The sequence below is a fragment of the Malus sylvestris genome, chromosome 16 (assembly GCF_916048215.2).
Source record: "Malus sylvestris chromosome 16, drMalSylv7.2, whole genome shotgun sequence".
Classification (NCBI taxonomy): Eukaryota; Viridiplantae; Streptophyta; class Magnoliopsida; order Rosales; family Rosaceae; genus Malus; species Malus sylvestris.
In genome coordinates this window covers 17952387-17974294 of record NC_062275.1, presented here as the reverse complement: position 1 = coordinate 17974294, position 21908 = coordinate 17952387, and the positions used below count along the sequence as shown (strand labels likewise).

The following is a 21908-nucleotide window of genomic DNA, read 5'->3' as shown; positions in this document are numbered from 1 at the left end:
TGAATTTGTCATGTGTCTTCTTTTCATTGAATCTGCGGAGGAAGAGGTTAACATCTCACTATACATTGAAAAAGCAATTGTAAAAACTTTGTTTATTAGAACATGTTTAATCTCTTTGAAAATGTTTGAATTCTTTTTTTAATTTAGGTAGAAAATTGGAAATGGATATATACTATATGTTTAAGGAAATATTAAAAAATAGGATAGGCAGATGGAATAGTTTTGAGGCTTTACCATAATTAAAATAAATGTGCAATTGGAGCATTTATTTCCTATGTAAGCAAACTAAAAACAGTAGTTCCAATGAAGGTAACCTGCATTTGGTTGAACAAAAGTGGGTAAGAATATTAATGTAGCAGTAAGAAAGTATTTAACAAAAGAAGGTGATCAAATGATAACTATATAAATTGCTCAATATGTATTCATGATTATAAACAAATTATTGTAAATTTTGTAACACGTCTTTAAATACTATATTTTTTGTATAATTGTTTAAATTGTTTTCTCCATTTCCTACCAATATTTTTAAACCTTTTCTTGATGTAACTCTAGATAATGCAACATATAATTGACCATGAGTAAAAACAGGTTCAGGAAGATATAATCCAACTTGTTTCAAAGATTGTCCTTGGCTTTTATTAATGGTCATTGCATAACATGGTCTAACTGGAAATTGGCGTCTTTTGAAAATAAAAGGCCATTTGCTTTCAGTTGTTGCAAGAGTGATTCTTGGTATGAAAACTTTGTGACCAATATTAGTTCCAGCAAGAATTTTAGCCTCAATAATTCTATCAAATAATTGTGTCACAATCAATCTAGTTCCATTGCATAAACCCAAAGATTGGTTTAAATTTCGTAATAACATAATTGGCATTCCCACTTTTAAAATGAGATTGTGTGTAGGCAAACCGTTGAAATCAAGTTTGTTTAAAAATTTTGTAGGATACATTGTTTCAAGATTTTCAAAATTTCCATTTGAAGAACACAAAGAATCATAACTTAAAAATGTATGATGTTCTCTAGGTAATAAATTAGTTATATAATCATTTACATCCGACACAGTTGTGTTTCGAGGTGTAATAATAGCTCGTTCTCTTAGATATACAAAATCGTCAAAAGAATTTTCAAAATTGGGAAAAGTTGCACAAAAGATTGCAGCAATTGGGTTTGTGGAAGAATGGATTATTAAATCTTTAGGTATTTCAATCACAGATGTATCAATGTCATTTGAATCATTTAGTGCATCTATGTTATCAATTTCTCCATCACCTACTTTTAAAATCCAATTTGCAAAATCTTTGATTTTTTGTTTTTCATCAATGCTTATATCATTTCTTAACAACCTCATATTTTCTTTTAAACGAAAAATTTTAAAATGTGGCCACAAATAAGAATTGTTTAAAGAAGCATTTATTATATCTTCTTTGTTTGCTCCAGGAATAACAGGTAATATTTGTCGAAAATCACCTCCTAATAAAAGGGGTTTACCACCAAATGGAACAATGTTATTCGGAGCATGTAAATGTGATAGAATATCAGAAAGTGATTTATCCAATGCTTCAAAACAATATTTATGATTCATAGGTGCCTCATCCCATATAATCAAATCAGTTTTTTCAATTAATGTGGCAAGATGAGTTTTTTTCTTTATTGGACAAATTGATGTATCAGTAATAACCAACGGAATTTTAAACCTAGAGTGAGCTGTTCTACCATTTGGTAATAATAATGATGCTATTCCTGATGATGCCACAACTAAAACAATTTTGCCTTCAGATCTAAGCTTACTTATAATTGTATCCCATAAAAATGTTTTTCCAGTACCTCCATGGCCATAGACAAAAAATAATCCTTGTTTTCTTGTATTTACAGTATCTATAACAGTATAATATACATATTTTTGTTCTTCATTAAGTTGTGATTTCAATATTTCATGTTTTCTATATAATTCTTGACAATCATAATTTAATTCTTCTCTTAAAAGTTTATTTTTTATTTCTAGCATCTTTTTTTCATCAGGCATTGGCAAACAATGTTTTTGCAAAGAGCTAGATGCATTGTTAAAAAGTAATTCTAGCTCAAATAAGACAGAATTTTTTAGTTCATCTTCCGGAACAATCATATTAGGAATTGCAAAAGTTTTTTGCAGCTTGTATAAAATATCGTCATACATATTTTTCCAATGAGTATCAAAAAGAATTTCAGGATTTGCAACATCGCAAAACAAAACTATTGTAACAAATAATTGTCTTAACTGAGGAGATGATGCAACATGTGTAGCAGTTGATAAAGCATCTAACCATTATTTATCATCACCTAATAATCCTAATGATTTACATGCAGCTTGATATGAAGAATGGAGAACACCATTAACAGTTTTGATATCATCAAAATTCAATGCACCTTTTTTCAAATTTAAAAGCATTCTTAAATAATATAACTCACCAGATGCAGGGTGCACATATGCTATCCTACCAATTGATCCTTTGCGTTTCCTTGGCTTCCAAAACTTCTGTCGTCCATCATATAAAAACTTGGATGGCATCTGAGCATAAGTTAGCAAGCGTGATTCATTATAAATTTTATTTGCTTCAAACCAAGCTGTTAACATAGTATGTTCAGAAGCTCTTTGATTAATAATTGATTCCAATGATTGATTACCACTGAAAACAATGTTTTGTTCTAATGGTAAATGAACAGGTAATCGCTCAACAGAAGGTTCTCTATAATGTATTGAATATTGGAACAATCTCCAAACAGCCTCATATGGTGATATGTATCTACAATTGAGATATGCTAATATTTCATCATTTGAATCTTCTTGAAGAAGTAATCGTACTCTATCTGAACCTTTATTAATATATTTGAACAAATACTTTATAAGCATAGATTGACAACATGATTCAACATTTATATGAGCATTGTATCTCAAAAGTAGTTCTGCATTATAAGGAACAACAAAGCTATTATCAATTTTGATGCCATTTTTTATGAAAAATTTTGTATCATCGTCACAACGCTTATAAATTGGAAAACCATTAGGCTCAAATAGTGTTTCATTTTTATATGGTTTTGGAAAAATTTTTGAACACTTATTTTCTCGCATGCAAGGAGATTTTGAATTAATGTGACCACATGGACCATGAATCATAAATTGATTAACAATTTCATAAAGCTTTGGATTAACAATTTTATCCGGTATTTCAGCTGAAATAATAGAATCTATATCACATGAGGAATGACACTTGAAGTTTGATTTTAACCATATTAATATATGAGAATGAGGCAAATCTCTTTTTTGAAATTCAATCGTGCAAACATCTGTTTATAAGAAAAATAAAAGAAAACAAACAAACAGAGAAAAAAAATTATGTTAGGTCAGAAAAAAATAAATAAACATTAATAAAGGAAAAGAAGGACTCTTAGAGACTTACTTGCTTCAACTTCTTCAAAAGGTTTTCCAGATTTTATAAAGTGAAGCATATCATCGAGTTTCATTTTAAATACTCTGGAAATTATATCAGGCCTATCTTCAGGTTTGAATCCTGGTTTTTTCTGAAATTCTCTTATGATTTCTGGCCACTTTATATTGTATGTGAATGTTATGAATAAATCAGGATGTCCATATTCTCTGCAAATAGCCATTGCATCTTGATAATTATTAATCATATATCTAGGACTCCCTGTGTATGAAGCAGGCAATACAATTTTTTGTCCCAAATTGTTTGCATCATTATCACCCCTTGACATCGCATCATAAATTCCTTTGTAAACTTCACTTCTTAAATTTTTTTGGTTTTGCCTAATGTAATCTAACCTATCTTCTTCAAGTGTTGCATAAGAATCAACCAAATATTGTTGAAAAAGTCTCCCCCCTTTTAACAATGTTGTTAAGCATGGTTCTCGTTCTTGAATTTGATACGCTATAAAAGCTCTCATGGGTATCCTTTGTCTTTTAGTCTCTGAACCCTTATAATTTTTGTTCCATTTTAAATCAGGTCTATAACCATCTTCACCGTATGGGAAAAGAAGAGGATATTGCAAAGACATAAATTTTGGATTTAATTTTGTAACACGCTTTAATCCTTCACTTTTAGACTCAATAATAATATCTCTATTAGAATCAGCAAGTCCTATATCACCAACTATCAGACCACTTATTTCATCACTTGTTGGTTGGTCATATTGTTTACCATCTGTTGTTTCTCTTGCTGATAATCTCATTTTCAAAGAAGTGAGTCTATTAGTTTCAAACTTATCTCTTGCTGTTCGAAAAAGCTTAACCAACTCATTTGACATATCAAACATCTTAATCAAACCTTCAACAATTTTTGGATCAAGCTTTCTATTATTTCCATCAGATTCAAAAGCCTTCAATCGATTTTGCACTTCATTGTATGTATCATAGACATATAATTGTGCAAATTTTGGACACTCATTGTCAGCAGGCAACAGAGATCCCATCAAATGGCAAACTTGACCACTAATTTTGAAAATATAAGGACCTGAACCATCATTAATTGAGTGATCAATTTTGGCTCCCATCGAAGTAAATGAAAACATAGAATTGTAAGCTCTAATATTTTCTCGAAATGATAAACTTTTTGGACCACCATTTGGATCAAGCAAAGATTCTAAAAAAGGCGGTGTTGGTTTTGGATTTGGAAAAGCAATTTTTCCTTGTTGACAACAAAGAGTGAAAATAGGTTCATCTTTTTTACATACTTGCTTAAGAGACTCTTTCAACCAAAAATAGGCACCGCAGTGACTACATTTATAATTCTTATCCCCAAAATCCACATAATCTTTTAAAACCACTGCAAAAAAAAAATACATAGGAAAGAAAAGAAAGAAAACGGGACTTAGGAAAGATATGCAATAAACTAAATATAAATTTACACGATAACAGAAATATATTTTTATATAAATTAAAAAACATACCAGTTCTGCTTTTCTGGAAGAATGCTTGGCCCTTGTTCATAAGATTGTAATTTTGAGGATCAATCGTTTTTTCAGCCATGTTATCAGAATTATCCAACAAATTAATAGGTTTTTTACCTTTTCGATCAGAAGGCTGAACAATTTTTTCAACAGATGCAGTATGCTGCACTTTATCATAATTAGCATTTTTCAAATCGCATTGTACAACAGCTGATCCACTACTACTACACTGATGTTTAAAATATGGAGTTCGAAGAAATGTATCAATCTGAGATAAAACAGCGTTTTCATGATTTTCAAGATAACTGGTTCTACACACTTTTCTTGGCTGATGGTCACACTGAACCAAGACATTATATTCATTATCACTATTTGTTTGTTTTTTGTTGTTATCATCATTGACCAACGCATTTATAGATCTTTTAGACATGTTGAAAACAAATTGTTATGAGGAAAAGCGAAGAGCTGCAAAAAAGATTGGAAAAAAAAAGAAAAAAAAAGTGAAAAAAAAATTAACACATAAATCACACAGCAAAAAAACATAACAAACATTAATTATGAACAAACCATCAAAATTAGGATTTCAATTTAAACACAATTAAAGTTAAAGGAAATACCAAGTTTATTCATACTTTATAAAACAAAATCGAAACAAATACTTAAAATTTGATCTTAACAATTCCAAAATTTTAGCTCACTCACCTTTAGTACAGAAATCTTTCAAACACAAAGACAAAGACGCCAAAGCGTGAAAGCACAGTATTTTGAAACCCTCCTTTTTTTTCCAACTTGCAGAGTTGAAATTTTTCAAGCACCTGTATTTGTCAAGAGAAATCATCACATTATATCAATAAAAAAAATCATCGGTAACAAAATCGACACACATGAAAAAACAAACAGTGTACAAATAACATTCAGGATGAAAATGTGCTTGGTGAACAGAAAGACAAAGAATGGTTCACGTGGCCACCCCAAAACAGGTTGAAAATTAAGCTTCACTATGAATGGAAAGATTAATAGATGATAATTAAGAAGGCCTGATACCCAAGCCAAAATCGGAGATATCCTTTGTAAACAAAAAGATTGAGCATTTCCACTAATTTTTTTTGGGGGGGGGTGTTTGGGAAAGCTCATAAAAAGACATCAAATTTTATACTTATTGCATGCAAGGTATGCAACAGCTTCCCACCGCTTAAAATCACATAAATAAAAGGAATAGAATCAAGAAAAAAAGTTAATTACACAATAATTACACCTTCACTAAGATTAATAAATTAACCAAGGAAATAAATTATAAAAATGAAGACCATGAGAATAATTGGCTCACCTTTGTACTGTGATTTGCTGCCAAAAACAAAAATAATGTCATATACATTAAGCCTGCCTAATTACTAAAAACAAAACATTTTGCGAGAAGTAAGAACATACCCAAACTTGTTTGCAAATAGATGAGAAAATTTTATACCTGAAACAAATGGGAAATTTATTAGGAAAGATAGATCAGCCCATATGTGTGTAATCTATATGCAAAAAACTACTTTCTTCATCAGCCAAATCGTTTCACAAATAAATAAAAAAACAGAATCATATCTTGAACAATGCCAATTAATGATTTCCCATTTCCTTAAGCCCAACATGAAAGCCAATGAACTAACGAAAGAGCGAAAAACAGAAACAAAAAACCTCAATTAAGCAATCAACTGGAATCAAATGGAGAACTATTTAACAGTATAGGTATAATTTATTGATAATAAAATAATAAAAAACTCTATTTATTGTAGGCCTTAGGTGGAGCATCACTTTTGTTAGAAGGCAGAAATGAACGGAATAAGTCCTGGGTATAAGATTCCCTCCTCCTCTTTCTATTTAATCTCACCTTCGCACCTTCTCACTCCGAGGACGAGCAGTCGCAGACCCTTTCGCAATTTTCTCTCTATGTAAGTTGGCGCTCTCTCTCTCTCTCTCTCTCTCTCTCCCTCTCTCTCCCCTATCTATACCTGTGTACTCTCCTTACTTACACAGTTACACTGTTGACTTTTAGTCGTCGAATCCAAGTTTTTGTGCTAAACTGTTTGGTGGGTATCTGTTAGTTCTTCCTTTCTTTCTTCATCTCACTTTGCTCGGTGCTTTGATTCATTTATTTTTGGTTGCGTAGAGTGGAAATCTTTGAATGGAATTGAATAACATGTTCGTTTGAATTCTTGAACTAGTGTGCGATTGTTAATGTTAATCTGGATTGATGGAATGGCCATATAGAACAACTTAAAAAGATTCCAACTTTAGTCCACAGTGCTCGAATTCGCGGCTACCTTTTTACTAGATTGGATCATGGCGATGGGTATTAATTTGGTTTTGCAAGTGTAAATTGAATTGAGCAATTTCCTTGACTGGAAAGAGGCCTCAAGACTTTCTGTAGCCGAAATTCTTACAGGTGCTATGTGGTAGTATCAAATGTGTGAGTATACTATATGCCAATTCCAAGTTATGTAGAATTTGAGGTGGCAGATTGACTTGCAGAAATTTCAGGTAGCTGTTATCGATGTTGATCAAAATAATCAAAAGTAGCATCATTTTTCATGTTAAGTAGAATTTGAGGTTGCGGATTGCTTGTTTCTATTGTTTGGAATATATCATACGTCTGCTGTATTCGATTGATGAAGGAATGACATGCTAAAACTCATTCATTTAAAAGGAAAAAACAAGAAAATATAGTTTATTTTTTCTTTTTCTTTCTAGGAGATTTGCTGTTTTTTATGACCAATGCTACTGACCATTTGAGTAATGAGCTACTGCATAATTTCATTTGTCCTTTGACATCACAAATTGACAATATCTTCCATGCAATCTACTCTGTAGTAAAAGATTGTCAACGCTTTTAGCCATGGGCAGTTCTAAAGATGGTCCAGTGAAGGAGATGCCTCTTGGGGTAGATGCAACAACTGAGGAAGAATATGCATCACAGTCTAGGTTACTTCAAGACTTCATTAGTATTTCCAGCATTGACAAGGCATGGATTTTTAAATCTGATAGCGGTACAATTTCTCATTCTTCTAACATGCACGTCCTTATCCTTACATACATGCAACAGATTCATATATACGTACATTACATATGTAAGGAAATATATAAACACATGTACTTCCTCTCTAATTGAAAGCCAAAGAATTTTTCCTAATGAGGACATGCACATTAAACTTTGTTTCAGGAATTGGGTCTCAGGCAATGTTTTCAATTAGTCAACCGAATCTTTTGGCAAACAAGAGGAAGAAATTCATTCTATCCTCTCATATTTCAAGAGAAAGTAACAATTCTGTAAACTTCCAATGGTCCCCGTTCCCGGTTGAGATGACAGGAGTATCTGTATTTGTTCCATCCCCGTCCGGTGCAAAGCTTTTTGTGGTTCGGAATCCTGAGAACGAATCTCCCTGCCAATTTGAAATTTGGGGCCAAGGTCAATTGGAGAAAGAATTCCACATTCCCCAATCTGTTCATGGTTCAGTTTATGCTGATGGATGGTAAACATCGTGAATGCAGTCTTTCCAATTATCGTCATACATGATATTTGATGCTAGTCTTGTGTACTAGACGTTTTGTGCTTTATGCCTTTAGTGATAGTAGTAGAATTACGCCTCTGTTTTGATCATTAATCTTTTCATATATCTAGATTTCCTCCAGCATAAAAGAGTTCAAATTTTCAATGATACAGGTTTCAGGGAATTTCTTGGAACGCTGATGAAACTCTCATTGCTTATGTTGCTGAGGAACCAGCTCCCTCCAAGCCCACATTTACAGGTCAGGGATACAAGAAAAGTAGTTCCACGGATAAGGACTTTGGTAACTGGAAAGGTCAAGGGGATTGGAAGGAAGAATGGGGGGAAACCTATGCTGGAAAAAGGCAGCCTGCACTTTTTGTCATCAATATTAACAGGTCTTTAACAATTGGTTTAGTTTCTATTAGTACCAGGATTAGAAGTAAGGAGATTTCTCGTTTAAATGCCTGGCTAACTTTAATTATCCTATGCTGTGCAGCGGAGAGGCACAAGCTGTCAAAGGAATTGAAAAGTCTTTGAGTGTTGGTCAAGTTGTATGGGCGCCACCAGTTAAAGGCTCGCATCAATCGTTGGTTTTTGTTGGGTGGTCAGAAGGTATCAGAAAGCTTGGTATCAAGTACTGCTTTAACAGGCCCTGTGCATTGTATGTGGTCAAGGCACCAAATTTTGAATCAGAAGCAACTGGTTCTGAACTCAAGTGAGTTGCTTTGTGCAATACTTATTGTTACTTATTGATTTTTTGGATCTTCTGCTTGTTAATTGTTTTGGAAATTCATTGTGCTTCTACATTTGATATAACTATTACTTTCTTTCACTGTTCTAGAGCTAGTTCAACTGAAGATCTTCCTGCTGTAAAGCTGACTCAAAGCATAAGTAGTGCTTTCTATCCACGGTTCTGGTAACTTTTTCCCCCATCAGACACTTAGTTATGTGTTCGTGTGCACTTTACCAGGGTCTGTAACATCATGCAGTACTCAAATTTAGTCTATGATATAAGTTTTTGACGTTTATAGCCTCTCTTTTAATTTCAAAACGGAAATTGATATCTTAATATTAATTGAAGTTTGATGAACATTTGAATCGGAATTGTACTGATTGTTTCACATTATCCAATAGATGGTTGATTGTTTCAAACATCATTACAATTACTGATTCTGATTGTATTTGAAACATGATCAATGTAATTTTGGCAGCCCAGATGGAAAATTCCTTTTGTTTTTATCGGCTAGAAGTTCTGTGGATTCCGGGGCACATTCTGCAACAGATTCTCTTCACAGAATAGACTGGCCAGTGGATGGAGTGCTATCCTCATCTGCAAAAATTGTTGATGTGGTGAGCTCTCTGGCTTTTATCTTTCTGTATACTAATCAACTTTTATTTCCTGATTGATAATTTAAACTACTCAGTTCTGTGGAATTCTTTGTTCGAGTCCATGTGCATGTAAATTATGAACAAAGGTTCATTTGTTAAGATGTGCTTATAAGTAAGCATTAAGCGTTTCCTTGTAAAGGTGTAAACTCATATGGGTTTGCATTCCAGAACTGTTAGGATTAAAGATCGTGGTTCGCTTACTTGTTTTGGTTGGATGCTGTTTTGCTATTTGCTAGTTGCTACTATATACCAGTGGTATCTTTTGTAGTTGATTTGTAAATTCGATGTTGTATTCATACACACTGAGGATGAAATTCAATATATAGAAATTTCCTTTGACCTGTTTTCTTCCCTTTTTTTATTCTGGTGTGCGGTACTTTTGTGCATGGGTAGCGAACCCTTGAACTCTAGGTTAATTGTCTTCAACAAAAGGTTTTCATTTCATGAAGGTGATATCACACAACATAATAATATAAGTTTAGGAAATTTTTTATGAATTTTTCTCTCTTTATCTCTCTCCCTACTTATATAACAACACTTAATACACTTCTTTTTTGAAGATTCCTGTTGTTATGTGTGCTGAGGATGGTTGCTTCCCTGGGCTTTACTGGTCAAGTATCCTTAGTAATCCATGGCTTTCTGATGGATGCACAATGATCATATCTTCTATCTGGGGTAGCTGTCAAGTGATACTTTCTGTGAATGTTTTGAGGTAACTATAATGACTAATCATATGACACTCGTATCTCCATGGGGTCGTTACCTTTTTAACTTTTTATAACTGACCTATGAAAGTTATATGGAAGTACAGCGGGGAAGTATCACGTATCAGCTCTGCTGATTCAAATTCATGGGATGTTCTTACACTGGATGGGGACAATATCATTGCTGGTAAAGAAATTGCCATTTTGTACTGATAATTACTCAGGAAAAATTTACTGATCAATAACGAAATTTCTCTTTATCTTTGATTTCTGAAGTGTCTAGCAGTCCAGTAGATGTACCTCATATCAATTATGGTTACCTTGTTGATAAAGAAAGTACAAGTACCGCATGGAGTTGGTTAAATGTATCAAGCCCCCCAAGTGAATGCTCTGAGAAGGTCCATTAATCTGCTTTTCTATATTTCCACATATCAAGATTATCTTCAAAGCTTACATCTGTTCAACTCATGTTTCAACTTGCCATAGGTTAAATCTTTGCTCTCCTCTCTGCAATTCAGTATACTGAAGGTTCCTGTCAGGGATGTTTCTGGTAGCGTAACAAAAGGTATTATAAACCAATTATTTCTTGTTTGTAAAAAAAAAAAAAATTGATTTTAACATCCTGTACATGCTTAAAACCTTTCAGGTGCTGCCAAACCAATTGAAGCCATATTTGTGTCTTCCAAAACTAAAAGAAATGATTCATTTGACCCATTAATTGTAATCCTCCACGGAGGCCCGCACTCTGTTTCATTGTCAAGCTATTCAAAGTCCTTAGCATTTCTCTCTTCAATTGGGTTCAGTTTGTTACTTGTAAATTATAGGTAAGCTATGATTCTCCTTTTTGTCCTTTCATTCTGAATTTTCTTATCTGGGTCAACAAAATTGTGCTCCAATCTTGTTCAGATATTATGAAATTGGCCTACGGATATGAAAAGAAATAACCATTTCTTTTAACTTCATCGGCTTTTATCTTGCATTGTTCTGACATGTTAGTTTATCTCAGAGGTTCGCTGGGTTTTGGTGAAGAAGCACTTCAGTCCCTTCTAGGGAAAATAGGGTCCCAGGTGCGTACCTATATATATTTACCTTTAATCTGTTTTACAGCAATGTTATTTTTGTTATCCGAGATGGCATTGTTCCTTAGGGGAGCGTATTCTATAGCACCTGTTTATTTATGTAGAGCCCCATGTTGGGCCATTTTATACTACTTTGGTATCATACAGATAGACATACACACTCTCTGGCATAAATATATCTGTATATGCTTATGTATGCTAAGAATTTACGTTGTTAATATACTTGTGTAACTAGTATTTACTTTATGTATCTGCTTTTGTATTTGTAGACCCTAATATCTGAGTTTATTCACTACAGGACGTGGATGATGTGCTGGTGGCTATCGATCACGTCATTGACAAGGGGCTTGCCAGTGCATCAAAAATTGCAGTTCTTGGTGGTTCTCACGGCGGCTTTCTGACTACTCACTTGATTGGCCAGGTCTGGTAGTTTTGTAAAAAGGATGACTGTTATTTTTTAGTTGCTTTGAGGCTTCTCGCTTTAAGCTTTTTTTTTTTTTTTTTTTTTTTTGTGGGGTACTGAAAAAACTTTTTTATTTTATTTTTGAAGCATCTATTACTTATGCACACTTGGTAGACGATCATTTTTTAGTTATACTGAGAGTTGAACATATTTATGCTGCAGGCACCAGATAAGTTTGTTGTGGCAGCAGTGAGGAACCCCGCCTGTAATCTCGCATTAATGATCGGTACGACAGACATCCCAGATTGGTGCTATGTGGAGGCCTATGGAAGTGAGGGTAGAAATAACTACACAGAAGCACCTTCTGCTGAGCATCTGACTCTCTTGCACAGCAAATCTCCTATTTCACACGTCTCAAAGGTGCTTGTTTAAGCTTTTTCTCTGTTACTATATTATTTACGTACTCTTGATTTTGAAGCTTATACTATAAATTTCCTTTTTGTGAAGAAATTCAATAATTTAAAAAGATTTTATATGGTAAGAAGTTTGCTATTTGTAACTTTTTGAAGGATCTATCTGCAGGTCAAAACACCCACCCTCTTTCTTTTGGGTGCTCAGGATCTTCGTGTTCCAATTTCTACTGGACTTCAAGTAAGTTAACATGTTCTCCTAATGAAATACACCTTTTCTCCTTAATAGTTTAACAATGAAACAAGTGCTTGGATAATTATTCTTTTAGTTTCATCTTTTAAATTGTTTTCCTTCCTCCCAAGGGGGTGGGATGATTTTGATTCATAGACGTTTGCATAATTGGAATTATGTGAGTAGAAAAGTGATTTGGATGTTTATTATTCATAGTATGCTCGGGCGCTTAAGGAAAAAGGAGTTCCTGTCAAAGTCATTGTGTTTCCACAGGATACTCATGGAATTGAGAGGTAAACTTATGATCCAAATGTGCTTTGTGCACTGTAGTCACTAGTCACTACAAGCGAGGTCATAAAGTGTCATGCTCGGATTTTCATCTTATACGAATTTGTGTGTTTGCAGGCCACAATCGGACTTTGAGAGCTTTCTTAACATTGGTGTCTGGTTCAAGAAGTATTTACCGTAAATGAGCAGGCATTTCTTCCCTGCTTTTACCCCCATAGTTCGACTTCGAGAGCTTTCGTAAGATGGTTGCTTTTATGGCACGGTACAAATAAATCTACAATTTACAGTCAAGTAGGTTGAATCCACCTTGAATCTGGATGAAAAACTATTGAATCCGGCTTGCGTTTGCTCAGCATATGTAATCTGGATGAAAAATTATTGTAGTTGAAAATTTATGATTATTGAAATCAATAATGCAACTTCAACTGAACTATTACGTATTACTATTAATATTGTTTTGGCTTTAATGCTATATTTGGTACTGTGTTTTCAATTTAGCCCATGTTTTTATATTTGTTAGTGAATATAGGGTAATTTGTTAAACAGTCGTTAAGTGAGTATAAACGTCTTTTTCTCACCCTTGTGAGATAACAGGGGCATCAATTTCTTTGGTGTTAACATGTTTTATGTAGGTTTTTGGATTGTGGTGGCGTTCTGACGACTTTGGTAGCACTGACTGGATACCCTTCCACCCCACCCCTCTGAGTTTGTCCCAGCTACAACTAGCCTCCTACACCTCCTGACATTTTTGCATGTGCCTCTGCCTTTTCTACCCATGCCTACTACCAAATTTTGCAACTGCATCTCCATTATGGACACGTCACCATGTTCTTTTGTTTTTTTCGTTTTGTTTTTATGACTGGTCTGTGTTGCTTTGGCAAGTGGTTTGTGTCGTTTCGGCGATTTTGTAGTCTTGCTGTCTTGCGGTGGTTTTGGTGAGAGTTTCGGTGCTTGGTATGTCATGTCTTGCCTATAGGGCATATCAGTCTCGGGATTCCTCGTTCTAATGGTGTGATTTGTGTGATGGTTGTATAGGGGTTTAAAATTATTTGTAATTTGTGCTTATTACCTCCAGATCAAGAAATTGATCATTGGAGCATATGTACCCATCTGACATCCTTGTAAGTGGTTGTTGATAGTAATGAAATTCTATTATTTCTGTTAAAAAAAAAAAAGGGCCTATCTAAATGCATGGGTCCCTCTTGTATGTGTATTATGCGTACAAGTTGCAGATATGACATTGTCACTTTTGGTGTTCATGTTTTTTTTTTTTTTTATAAGCTCTTCTCCTGAAAACTCTCTTACTTAACTTATAGGCGTATCCACATCAGTATCACACAATTATTTCACTCAAATTATAATACATAAATTTATTTAATAAGACATATAAATACATATTAACCGTATCGTATATGCATTTTATAACACATGCAACCAAATCTAGGGAAGCAAACACAAGCTAAGGTGATGAAGTCAAAAGGGTTTTTGAATTCATAAAGAGAAGCAACATTTGCAAGCCAAACCTCAATCCTTTACAAACTCAGCTCTTCTCTCTCTACGTAAGCGCGCGCGCTCTCTCTCTCTCTCTCTCTCTCTCTCTCTCGTATTTACTGTGTGCTCTTCTCACTGACATTCTGTTGACTTTTAGTCGTTCCATCCAAGTTTTTATCTCTTTTTGCTTGGTGCTTTGATTCATATTGCTACTTCAGTTGTTCTGTTCTCTTTCTTTTCTTTCTTTTGTTGGTAAAGTTTAAACCATTGAATTACATGCGTTTTGGATATCTTGAAGTTGAACTCTTTTACGATTGCGAATGGTAAATGGAGTGGCCATATTGGATATAGCTGAGCAAATATTGAAACTTTCATGTTACTAACGCAACTCCAATTAATCCACATTCGCCAAATTTGCAAGCACCTGCATTTACTAGATGGAATCATGGGGATTGCTAATTGAAATCGAGTAATTCTAGTCACCCGAAAGAGCCGTCAACATTTTCTGCTGCTGAAACTGTTAACGTTGAGATTTGAGACGGCTGATTGACTTGAAGAACATAAAAACAAAGCAATCGAAGCAGTATCCATACATCTGTATAATATGTTGAAGAAAGAATGACATGCCAGTTCTAATTTGTATAATCAAAAGAAAAATAAGTAATCGTTTGTTCCGATACTTGCTGCTTGTTGCTTTCTTGTTATTGATCTTCCCTACAATCTGCTTTGTGGTGGAAGATTGTCAACATTTTTAGCCATGAACGGTTCGAAAGATGGTCCACTGAAGGAGATGCCTCTTGGAATAGATGCAGCAACTGAGGAAGAATACGCTTCCCAGTCCAGGTTACTTCAAGAATTCACTAGTATGTCCAGCGTTGACAAGGCATGGGTTTTTAAATCTGACAGCGGTACGAATTCTCTTTTTTTCTCAAAGCAATGTATACATACAGACAGATACATATACATATCAACATTACATATTCTTCTTTTGACAATATCAACATTTTATATGTATACACGAAAATTTGTAATGAAGATGTTTTCACTAAACTTTTATTGCAGGATTTGGATCCCAGGCAATGTTTTCAATTAGCCAACCAAATCTATTGGCAAACAAGATGAAGAAATTCATTCTATCCCCTCATGTTTCAAGAGGAAGTAACAAATCTGTAAGCTTCCAATGGACTCCGTTTCCTGTCGAGATGACGGGAGTCTCTGTGATTGCTCCATCTCCATCTGGTGAAAAGCTTCTTGTAGCTCGGAATCCTGAAAAAGAATCTCCCTGTCGGTTTGAAATTTGGAGTCAAGCTCAAGTGGAAAAAGAATTCCACATTCCCCCATCTGTTCATGGCCCTGTATATACTGATGGATGGTATATTAATCATGTGTACAATATACAATGTGCCTCTGTCTGTGCATTATTCGCCCTTTTTCTTGCCTACATTTTTCCCTCATTTCAAAGAGGGCAAATTTTCGATGTTACAGGTTTCAAGGAATTTCTTGGAACCATGATGAAACTCGCATCACTTATGTTGCTGAGGAACCGTCTCCCTCCAAGCCGACATTCACAAGCCAGGGATACAAGAAATGTAGTTCAACGGATACGGACTTGGGTAACTGGAAAGGTCAAGGGGATTGGAAGGAGGAATGGGGGGAAACGTATGCTGGAGCACAGCAGCCTGAAATTTTTGTCTTCAACATTAACAGGTCTTGTTACAAGTGGTTTCCTTTTTATATGTACCGAGATTATAAGTAAGAGGATTTCTTCTTAAATAGCCAACAACAACAACAACAACAAAGCCTTTTCCCACTAAGTGGGGTCGGCTATATGAATCCTAGAACGCCATTGCGCTCGGTTTTGTGTCATGTCCTCCGTTAGATCCAAGTACTCAAGTCTTTTCTTAGGGTCTCTTCCAAAGTTTTCCTAGGTCTTCCTCTACCCCTTCGGTCCTGAACCTCTGTCCCGTAGTCACATTTTCGAACCGGAGCGTCAGTAGGCCTTCTTTGCACATGTCCAAACCACCGGAACCGATTTTCTCTCATATTTCCTTCAATTTTGGCTACTCCTACTTTACCTCGGATATCCTCATTCCCAATCTTATCCTTTCTCGTGTGCCCATACATCCCACGAAGCATCCTCATCTCCGCTACACCCATTTTGTGTACGTGTTGATGCTTCACCGCCCAACATTCTGTGCCATACAACATCGCTGGCCTTATTGCCGTCCTATAAAATTTTTCCCTTGAGCTTCAATGGCCTACGACGGTCACACAACACGCCGGGTGCACTCTTACACTTCATCCATCCAGCTTGTATTCTATGGTTGAGATCTCCATCTAATTCTCCGTTCTCTTGCAAGATAGATCCTAGGTAGCGAAAACGGTCACTTTTTGTGATCTTCGCTAGATTGCTCCGGTCATTAGTGTGGATAAGTATATAAATGGATAGAGATAGGAAAGCAAACACAAGATGTACGTGGTTCACCCAGATTGGCTACGTCTACGGAATAGAGGAGTTCTCATTAATTGTGAAGGGTTTACACAAGTACATAGGTTCAAGCTCTCCTTTAGTGAGTACAAGTGAATGATTTAGTACAAATGACATTAGGAAATATTGTGGGAGAATGATCTCGTAACCACGAAACTTCTAAGTACCGGAGTGTGGTATCGTCTTGACTTGCCTTATCTGTCTCATAGGTAGATGTGGCATCTTCTCTGGAAGTACTCTTCCTCCATCCAGGGGTGGTATCTGTAACTGGTGGAGATGCACAAGGTAATGTATCAATTTCACTTGAAGCTTACTTGTAGTTTCAGGCTTGGTCAAGCGCGATACAAACCATGTAGTAGGAGTCCCCCAAGTCGCCGGGCTAGGGGATCTGCTGAAAGAGGTGACAGACAAGGTAAGCAATCAGAGCTCCGGCTGATTGTTCACATTCTCCCTATCTTGCAGGCAGCATGAAGGATAAAGAGAAGAAAAATGAGAAGAGATGATATGGGATACTTTTGCTTTTGAAGAAGTAACTTTCCACAGGCTTATTCTTGAACCGGGCTGGAGGGTTTTCTGGTTTCCTCCAGAGTATAAGGCCGACTGAAGAATTTGAGGGTCAAAACAAGTCCATCAAATCTAGAGTACGTTCGACCCTGCTGATATGTGATACTTTTGCTTTTGACAGAGTAGTGGATGTATCGGCACGTGTGCTGTTACGCTTGTCTCCACATGCTTCCTTGTATCCTTCTCACTTGCCCTATCTGTTCCTCAGGCAGATGCGGTATCTTCCCTGGAAGCATAAGATGTTGAAGATGAGTACTCGAGAGCAATGCCAGGTAAGTAATCAGGTAAGGGGTTCCAGGCAGTCAGTTCCTGGCTGGAAGCTTGATTCCAAGTACTGACTGATTGCTCTCTTTCTCCTTGTCTTGCAGGTAAGAACAAGGCCAAAGGAAAAGACAGGGAAAAAGCATGATATGGGATACTCTTGCTTTTAACCCTGATGATATGAGATATTCTTGCTCTAGTATAGCTTGTTTACAGAGGTATTATGGGGGGAAAGAAAGTTGAATATTTCGAAAGGCTTCGTTGGGAGTGCCCTCTCAGATAAGAGAAAGGGTTGAGCATTTTTGCAGGTCTGCCTGTCCGTTAGGGATGGAGGTCGTCATATATAGGAGTCTCCCTAACATCAAGTAATAATGCTATTCCTTTACCCTGCTTGGTCATAGCACGGTAGTGGGAGCTACCAGCTTCACATGTTTTAACTCTGTCAGAGCACTTTGAAAAAGTGGTCTGTGGTATCTGGAAAGCTGATGTTGCGTGTGAAGATTACAGAGAAGCTTTATCCAAGGAGATCCAGCTCTTGAAGTTGGGAAAGTGGTGCCTCTTCGGTTTTCGAACAAGCAATCATGTCGGGGATCTGGCTCTCGAGATTCGGAGAACGATGCCTCTTCGATTTTTGAGAAAGCAATCCTGCTGGGGGTCTGGCTCTCGAGATTCGGAGAGCGGTGTCTCTTCGATTTTTGAGAAAATAATCATGTTGGGAGTCTGGCTCTCGAGATTCGGAGGGCGGTGCCTCTTCGATTTTGGAGCAAGCAATCTTGTTGGGAGTGTTTTCTCGAATGTGAGTAAAGGTTGGGCATGTTTGCTAGTCTACCTTGCCACGAAGCACAGAGGTTGACACACAGGGACTTTCCAATTATCCAGCAGTGGTACTGTTCCTTTACCCTATCTTCGATTTTTGAGAAAGTAATCATGTTGGGAGTCTGGCTCTCGAGATTCGGAGGGCGGTGCCTCTTCGATTTTGGAGCAAGCAATCTTGTTGGGAGTGTTTTCTCGAATGTGAGTAAAGGTTGGGCAAGTTTGCTAGTCTACCTTGCCACGAAGCACAAAGGTTGACACACAGGGACTTTCCAATTATCCAGCAGTGGTACTGTTCCTTTACCCTCTCTTCGATTTTTGAGAAAGTAATCATGTTGGGAGTCTGGCTCTCGAGATTCGGAGGGCGGTGCCTCTTCGATTTTGGAGCAAGCAATCCTGTTGGGAGTGTTTTCTCGAATGTGAGTAAAGGTTGGGCATGTTTGCTAGTCTACCTTGCCACGAAGCACAGAGGTTGACACACCGGGACTTTCCAATTATCCAGCAGTGGTACCGTTCCTTTACCCTTGTGGGTAATAATATGGTAGCTAGACCTTCAAAATTTATGTGTCTAAACTTTGTTAGTGTTGTTTCTTTGCAATTCTTTTACCCTTCTTGGTCAGAGCGATGTAGCGGGAGCTGCAAGCTTCACGTGTCTCAACTTTGTCAAAGAACTTTGGCAAAGTTATCTGTGGTACCCATGAGTTACTGTTGCGTGTGGGAAGTGGGTGATTGAACAGTACGATTCATGTGCTTTCTACTTCGCCAGAAATCTTCGACAGAATGCCCATAATTTCCGCAAAGCTGAGTGTGCGTGTGACAGGTGCTGACAAGGCTGGAAAAGTAGGTGCCTCTTCGATTTCTAAGATCGGCCCTCGTGGTCTCTAAGCAGCCCATCTTTTGAGAAAGCAAGCCTCTTCGATTTCTGAGATCGGCCTTCGTGGTCTTTGAGCAGCCCAGCTTTTGAGAAAGCAAACGCCTCTTCGATTTCTAAGATCGACCCTCGTGGTCTCTGAGCAGCCCAGCTTTTGAGAAAGCAAACGCCTCTTCGATTTCTGAGCAGGCGCCTCTTCGATTTCTGAAGCTTCGTCGAGTGCAGATTTTTTATAGGGGCTGACATTAAGTTCCAAAGCACACTTGAATATCCACCAGTAGAAGCTCCATTCTTGCACTTCTAAGATCTTGATTTGTCCGACCTCTTCTCTCTTCAACACATTTGAAAATGTCTGGCCCCTCCGACCGTCGTTTTGACTTGAACCTTGTTGAAGAGGCAGCCCCGCCTTCTCCAGACAACATATGGCGCCCATCCTTCGTCTCCCCTACTGGTCCTCTTACCGTTGGGGATTCCGTGATGAAGAATGATATGACCACTGTGGTAGTGGCCAGGAACCTTCTCACTCCCAAAGATAACAGACTACTTTCCAAACGGTCTGATGAGTTGGCTGTTAAGGATTCTCTGGCTCTCAGTGTTCAGTGTGCAGGTTCTGTGTCTAATATGGCCCAACGCCTATTTGCTCGAACCCGCCAAGTTGAATCATTGGCGGCTGAAGTGATGAGTCTCAAACAGGAGATTAGAGGGCTCAAGCATGAGAATAAACAGTTGCACCGGCTCGCACATGACTATGCTACAAACATGAAGAGGAAGCTTGACCAGATGAAGGAAACTGATGGTCAGGTTTTACTTGATCATCAGAGATTTGTGGGTTTGTTCCAAAAGCATTTATTGCCTTCATCTTCTGGGGCTGTACCGCGTAATGAAGCTCCAAATGATCAACCTCTAATGCCTCCTCCTTCTAGGGTTTTGTCCAGTACTGAGGCTCTGAATGATCCCCCTCCGGTGCCTTCTCTTTCTGGGGCTCTACCGACTGCTGAGACTTCTCCTAAGCAACCTTTGTGAAGGCTCCCTCTTGTTTGTTTATTTTGACTCAAGTATATGTACATATTTGTAACTTATCGGGGATATCAATAAATAAACTTTCCTTCATTTCAACGTATTGTGTTAAATACACCAAAGCCTTCTTCGCTAAGTTCTTTGAATTTTCTTTTGTTGAAGCTTGTATGTTGAAGCTTTGTGAGTGGAGCATGTAGGTTGAGGTAGTGTTCCCTTAATTTCCCGAGTGAGGAAAACTTCTCGGTTGGAGACTTGGAAAATCCAAGTCACTGAGTGGGATCGGCTATATGAATCTTAGAACGCCATTGTGTTCTGTCCTGTGTCATGTCCTCCGTTAGATCCAAGTACTCTAAGTCTTTTCTTAGGGTCTCTTCCAAAGTTTTCCTAGGTCTTCCTCTACCCCTTCGGTCCTGAACCTCTGTCCCATAGTCGCATCTTCTAATCGGAGCGTCAGTAGGCCTTCTTTGCACATGTCCAAACCACCGTAACCGATTTTCTCTATGCTGTACAGTGGAGAGGCGGAAGCTGTTAAAGGAATTGACAAGTCATTGAGTGTTGGCCAAGTTGTGTGGGCGCCGCAAGTTAGAGGCTCGAATCAGTATTTGGTTTTTGTTGGGTGGTCAGAGGGTACCAGAAAGCTTGGTATGAAGTACTGCTATAACAGGCCGTGTGCTTTGTATGCGGTTAAGGCACCAAACTTTGAATCAGAAGCTGATGGACATGAACTCAAGTGAGTTGCTTTTTGTGCAATGCATCCGTCTCTTGTATTTTGGAGATTCATTGTGCTTAGTCATATCATATAACTATCAATCCCTTCACTTTTCCAGAGATTGTTCAACTGAAGATCCTCCTTTGGTAAACTTAACTCAAAGCATAAGTAGTGCTTTCGATCCACTGTTCAGGTACTTTTTTTCCCCTGTCAGATACTTCGTTTTATGTGTGTCTACACTTTACAGGGGTCTGTAATCATTAGTTGCTTAGATTCAGTGTACAATATATCTCATGTGGAATACATTTTCTTCGTGTCACTGATATAATTTCTCTTGGAGTGCTAGACTCGACAGAACTGAAACAATTTATTTTGGCACCTTCCACCTATCTTTCGATACAAAAACTGAAATTGATACCTTGATAAACACAAGTTTGATGGACATCAGAATGGGGATAGTTCTGATTGTTACAAATGTTATCTACTAGATGTCCGATTCTGTCTAAGTCATGACCGGTGTAATATTTTCCAGCCCAGATGGTAAATTCCTTCTGTTTTTATCTGCAAAATGTTCTGTGGAGTCTGGAGCACATTCTGCAACGAACTTTCTTCACAAAATAGATTGGCCAATGGATGGAGTACTATCCTCAGCTGCAAAAATTACTGATGTGGTGAACTCTTCAATCTTTATCTCTTTTATTCGAGTATAATCAAC

The 21908-nt window shown here is 36.9% G+C and overlaps 2 protein-coding genes, 1 long non-coding RNA gene and 1 pseudogene across 4 annotated transcripts in view; 3 read left to right on the top strand and 1 right to left on the bottom strand.

Annotated features, from left to right (window-relative positions):
- LOC126606773 (acylamino-acid-releasing enzyme-like) overlaps positions 1–21908 on the top strand; it is a 37366-nt pseudogene that overhangs the window by 12578 nt on the left and 2880 nt on the right.
- On the bottom strand, positions 14–6571 carry LOC126606793 (uncharacterized). Its single transcript, XR_007617370.1, has 6 exons — positions 6370–6571; positions 6269–6285; positions 4726–5756; positions 2446–2545; positions 235–314; positions 14–32 (listed from the first exon to the last, which is right to left on the bottom strand). It is a non-coding gene; the product is annotated as an uncharacterized LOC126606793 (long non-coding RNA).
- LOC126606772 (acylamino-acid-releasing enzyme-like) overlaps positions 6713–21908 on the top strand; it is a 58761-nt gene continuing 43565 nt past the window's right edge. The window contains exons 1-18 of one of the 2 annotated variants that reach the window (XM_050274163.1): positions 6713–6878; positions 7798–7973; positions 8147–8456; positions 8648–8869; positions 8971–9189; positions 9316–9390; positions 9686–9824; positions 10424–10575; positions 10675–10754; positions 10844–10965; positions 11054–11132; positions 11214–11391; positions 11574–11634; positions 11945–12067; positions 12272–12469; positions 12632–12700; positions 12908–12984; positions 13097–13409. In XM_050274163.1, the coding sequence (XP_050130120.1) occupies positions 6760–6878; positions 7798–7973; positions 8147–8456; positions 8648–8869; positions 8971–9189; positions 9316–9390; positions 9686–9824; positions 10424–10575; positions 10675–10754; positions 10844–10965; positions 11054–11132; positions 11214–11391; positions 11574–11634; positions 11945–12067; positions 12272–12469; positions 12632–12700; positions 12908–12984; positions 13097–13160 (2463 nt within the window). In that variant the 5' untranslated portion in view covers positions 6713–6759 and the 3' untranslated portion in view covers positions 13161–13409. Of the gene's footprint in view, positions 6879–7797; positions 7974–8146; positions 8457–8647; positions 8870–8970; positions 9190–9315; positions 9391–9685; positions 9825–10423; positions 10576–10674; positions 10755–10843; positions 10966–11053; positions 11133–11213; positions 11392–11573; positions 11635–11944; positions 12068–12271; positions 12470–12631; positions 12701–12907; positions 12985–13096; positions 13410–21908 lie in introns of those variants that run through there. The other variant, XM_050274164.1, reaches the window with a different exon arrangement.
- On the top strand, positions 15166–21792 carry LOC126606784 (acylamino-acid-releasing enzyme-like). Its single transcript, XM_050274174.1, has 6 exons — positions 15166–15378; positions 15533–15842; positions 15956–16177; positions 20996–21214; positions 21312–21386; positions 21731–21792. Exons 1-6 carry the CDS (start codon positions 15228–15230, stop codon positions 21735–21737), a joined length of 984 nt encoding a protein of 327 aa, XP_050130131.1. The 5' UTR covers positions 15166–15227; the 3' UTR covers positions 21738–21792.